The sequence below is a fragment of the Lolium rigidum genome, chromosome 4 (assembly GCF_022539505.1).
Source record: "Lolium rigidum isolate FL_2022 chromosome 4, APGP_CSIRO_Lrig_0.1, whole genome shotgun sequence".
Taxonomy (NCBI): domain Eukaryota; kingdom Viridiplantae; phylum Streptophyta; class Magnoliopsida; order Poales; family Poaceae; genus Lolium; species Lolium rigidum.
The window spans coordinates 258729302-258733803 of record NC_061511.1 but is presented as its reverse complement, the minus strand read 5'-3'; the positions used below and the strand labels follow the sequence as shown (position 1 = coordinate 258733803).

The 4502-nt window shown below is 49.6% G+C and overlaps 1 protein-coding gene across 1 annotated transcript; it reads right to left on the bottom strand.

The window, feature by feature from the left end:
• Positions 1–250: 250 nt before the first annotated feature.
• LOC124650347 (transcription factor ILR3-like) lies at positions 251–2338 on the bottom strand. Its single transcript, XM_047189880.1, has 5 exons — positions 2081–2338; positions 1907–1975; positions 1071–1148; positions 769–931; positions 251–679 (listed from the first exon to the last, which is right to left on the bottom strand). The coding sequence occupies exons 1-5, from the start codon at positions 2185–2187 to the stop codon at positions 389–391; spliced, it is 708 nt and encodes a 235-aa protein (XP_047045836.1). The 5' UTR covers positions 2188–2338; the 3' UTR covers positions 251–388.
• Between the last annotated feature and the right edge of the window lie 2164 nt (positions 2339–4502).

Sequence of the window (4502 nt, the reverse complement as noted above, 5' to 3'; positions counted from 1 at the left end):
TTAATGAAAATGGCAAATCCCGCCTTGTTTCAAATTAAAAAAAATTGTCATTGGATTTTTTGCACGTGTATTGCCTACATAACATGGCTTAAGGACATCCAAAAGCACACCGTTGTTTTTCTTTTTCTTTTTTCTATAAGCACCATCCTATTTATGAATCTTCATAACTATTAGAGCTGTTACATCGACTGATCCAATGAGCAGTGATCACCTGGTATTTCTATCAGGTGACCCTGGATCATTATATCCACACCACAATCATAGAAATCGCTACACAATCACCAGCACCCAATGCTATCTTCGGGCGTGTGCTTTTGTCAAACTTCTACACCAAGAGCAAGTTCAGCACATGCGTCCTGATGATTGACGCCGTACGTGATCGAGCTGATCACGCAACCGGTGGCCAGTGCGCTGAATCCTTGGACGTGTCCAGCGATGTCGGTGGTATCCACTGCCAGAACGCGGCCGGCGGTGGGTACCCTGCGGCGTAGGCAGGGACGAACTTGCCGGCCTGCGCATACGCTGCCGCCGGGTGGAAGTGTGGTGGCGCCATGGCAGCCGGGTGCGGAATGAACTGTTGTGGCGCGGCCGCAGCGCTGACGCCCTTGAGCATTTGCTCCAGCCTCTCCCTCTCGGCCTTCAGCTTCGTCTTCTCGTCTCGCAGCTCCGACTTCTCAGACTGCAGTCACACTGAACCATTAAGATCTCTGAAGTTTTCTCTCCAATGAATGATATCCGGGTGTGCCAGTGCAGTGTTTTGGTGTTTACCTTGAGGCTCTTGATGGAGTCCTGCAGCGACTCGTTCGACGTCTTGAGCTTCTCAGCCTCGGCACGCAGCTGTTCCAGGAGGCGAGCGGCGTCGCTGAGGATGGCGACCTTGTCGGCCTTGGGCGGCTTCCCAGGCTCCAAGACTGCGCAGAGCTCATTGAACCTGGAGGTTTACACGCCATAGAGGTGGATCAGAGCTGATCAGATTTGGCGGGCAACTGCCGAACATGTCCAACAACTGCAGCAACGGAAGATTAGAATTGCCAGCCACAGAACTGAAACTTGTAAGCTCCGCAACATACCTTTCGTTGAGCCTGTCTCGTCGGAGCTTCTCGCGGCAGGCCTTGGTGCCAGGCGGCGCGCTCGACTCTGGACGGGATCTGCGGATTGCAAAAAAAGCGTCAGATGAGGCTGACGCTCAGTGGAATCTGGTTCCTGAAGCTTGCCAAGTGTGATGGGAATCAGCATCAGTGACCACTACTTGATCTTTCCAACAATCGTGCTAATTCTGACCGTCTGCTGACTTAAAAGCTGAAAAATAGCACTGTAAATCATGTTTTGACAAGGGGAAAATAAAATAGCAAGCTCCGTAGCTTCCAAAATAAAGTCCAATTATGAGACACCGATCAAGTCGTCAGCTAATTATTGGACTCGAACTTATCTGCAACTGTTTCCAGCAACCTGTAATCGGTTACTTTTGTGAGCTACTCCCTCCGTTCTTTTTTAATTGACTCGAATTTAGTACAAGTTTGTACTAAATCCGAGTCAATTAAAAAGGAACGGAGGGAGTACCTGTGAGTCAAGTTTGCTAGCCACCCACCAGAGAAGAGGTCCAGACTGGCGTTCTCCCAACAACTACTGCTATATACTCTAAAAAAAAAACTACACTACTACCGCAATCTTTCTCATCAATCGAATCAGAAAGGCCAAAACAATCCAAGCAGGAGAACTATAAAGCAAGCAAATCCCAAAACTCGCCTTGCCACAGTCAACCACAAGGCTAGCTTAGAAGCTACTCCCTCCGGTCGGATTTAATCGACGCGGAGGGAGGCTCGTGCGTGCGTAATGTTAGCTGCTGGCTGCGTCAATTTATTCAGTCCAGAGGTAGTACAAATCTGAAGAGAGCAAAGGATATTACCTCTTCTTGGCGCCGGAGTTGTCCTGGCCACCGTCGTCCCTTCTGGGAGCATCAAACCCCAGTATCACGCTGCGGGACAATCAGTCGAATCAACCACCGGCACCATGCAACTATCCAAAGTTCTTCCAAGCCAAGAAGAGGGAAAATAGCGGAATCGAAGGGGAGAGAGCTGACCTGGAGACGGGCGGGTCGTCGACCATGTAGATGAACTCGGAGCCCTGGATCTCCTCCTCCACGAGGCCGTAGTCCAGCAGCCACGCGTTGGTCCCCCCGCAGCTCATCGCGGCGACAGACCAGGTCAAATCCCGAGAACCCCGGCTGTTATCCGGGGGATGGCAGATCTTTTGCGGCGGTGGCGTGGGGAGGGCACGAGCCGGGGAGGGAGACGGGAGATCGGGACGGCGGGGGGAAATGAGTTGATAAATCGACCTGCGGTGTTTGTTGGCCTTTTGGCGCCACCAAAGCAGCACGCAACTTGGTGGGTTGTGGCCTTTGGCGAATTGTAAAATGCACGTGGTGACGACGGACGTCGGGTCGCGGCCAATGCGGGCGCTCGCGTCCGCTGAGCCGCTGGTTTTTTTATCGGGCCAGTTGGGTCGGGTGGGAGAAGCTTCGTCTTTATTCGGTTTATTTACTGCTTGGTGCCCTGCGCAGTGCGTGTCTGCAGTTTATTCATTTCCTGAGATGCTTTAAACAAAGAATTCCACCGATCTATAGTTATCAACAACGGTACAGTACAAGTTATTATAATTATTACAAATATGTAATAGCACAAGCTGAAGGGGCGTCGTCATTCGAAAGCTTGCCGTAGTAGACGCTTGTTGTAGTAGATAGATGAGATGTGGTCGTGCTAAGTGCTCAAAGAACCAACGCACCAAAACAACAACCATCGCCGCACCAAAGCACCATCGCCAAAAATGACAACCCTGGATCGAAAGAGACTGGCACGAAACCACATCAACAAACACGATAACCAACTGGGTCCCAAGAGATCCGTCGGGCACAAGACTCCACGCGCCCTCCGCCGGTGCTAAACACACCACCAGGGCGAGGATAGGGAGGGGAGGACGTTACTCTGACTTCAGAATGTAACCGCCTCACCATCCTGAAAAACAGACTAAAAATAACAGAAACTCCCTGCCAACAAGGGGTCGTGGTCCGCCACACCTCTAAGGCCCTAAGGCCACTGGAGGTAGAGCGGACCGCCGGCATTGCCAACAAGGAGCCCTAGATGGGTATGTGGCCGCCTTACGCGATCGCCTCTGCTGGATGTGCTCACATATTGGTTCAATATCATTACTGAGATGTTTTTCTTTGCTTTAACGGTATTTATTTTTATAAAAACCACATATTTCACTAGTATAAATGAATAAACCAATGTGGCAATTAAAAAAAAGCTAGAGCGGCACAAAATGGTTATCCTAAATACTTTATAGATAGAACCCTAAGAAAGAAAAAATGGAAAACGATCAATAGTGATCCCTGTACACATCGAAGCCAACATCCACCGTCCAACTTCAGCGCCACCAAATCGTATACTGGAAGAGATGCAATCCTACACCATTTCCAGACCCAAAGAAACAGATTTGTGAGTCGATGAACATGCATGCAACGAGTAGCAAGCCACGTCGACCGCAAGACATCATGTGCTATCTTGGACCAAGACCCGTCGCATCCCATCAAAAAAGTCGAGAAATAACGACCAATCTACCACCTTCGGATCAACATCCTCGCTTCATAGCATCCACCTCGCCCTGACTTCCAACCTCGACGCAGATCACGACAAATGTCATCGGTAGTCCGAGACACTAATCTTGCAAGATTTGAAGAACAAAAAGAGGATCTAGCCACCTGCTCTAGACGTCACCTGTAAGAGAACCGTCAAGATTGGAGTGAAGCAAGGGCACCTTATTACAACACAGTGCCTTCCCCTACCACCGACGTGACTCCTCTGGAAAAACCTCTTCCAATCCTAAATACTCGCCGAAGTCAAATCACTAAGCCCCCTCCCCCACCCCCTGCCCCCACCGTAGTTGGAACAATGGGCGGAGGAGGCAGGGGCTGCGACTAGGGGAGGGAGGGGCAAAGTGGTAGCTGCCCTAGTCGCCTATCTGGATAAGGAAAATGAACGAGCACCTGCCATTTAATGCACCACTATTAAGGCGGCCCGACCCATTTCAAACACCAAATGTGTCCATTTGGGTCGGTTCGCAGATAGAAATGCGTCCCCATCCTCACCCCCTTTTGGATCGGGACAAACCCAGTGGCAACACCCATTTGGTCTGCGCTGGGCTTTTTTGCCTTTTTCTTTCAATTTCACCCAATTGGCCAACATACAGATGAAAAAATGTATTACAACTACCATCAAATAAGCAAGATAGTTCACAATGAAATGTAGTTTACAAGCAAATTAAAACAAATTTAATGACATGAGATGACTAGTGGTTTCCTCCAATGCCAAATGAGACATGGAGGAACTAGGCAAACATTGTTGGCCTAGGTTGCGGCTCAAATCCATCCTGAAACTAACACCCTTGATCATGGAGGCTATCATCATGCTCATCTTTAATGAACATGGTGTGCATGATCACACATG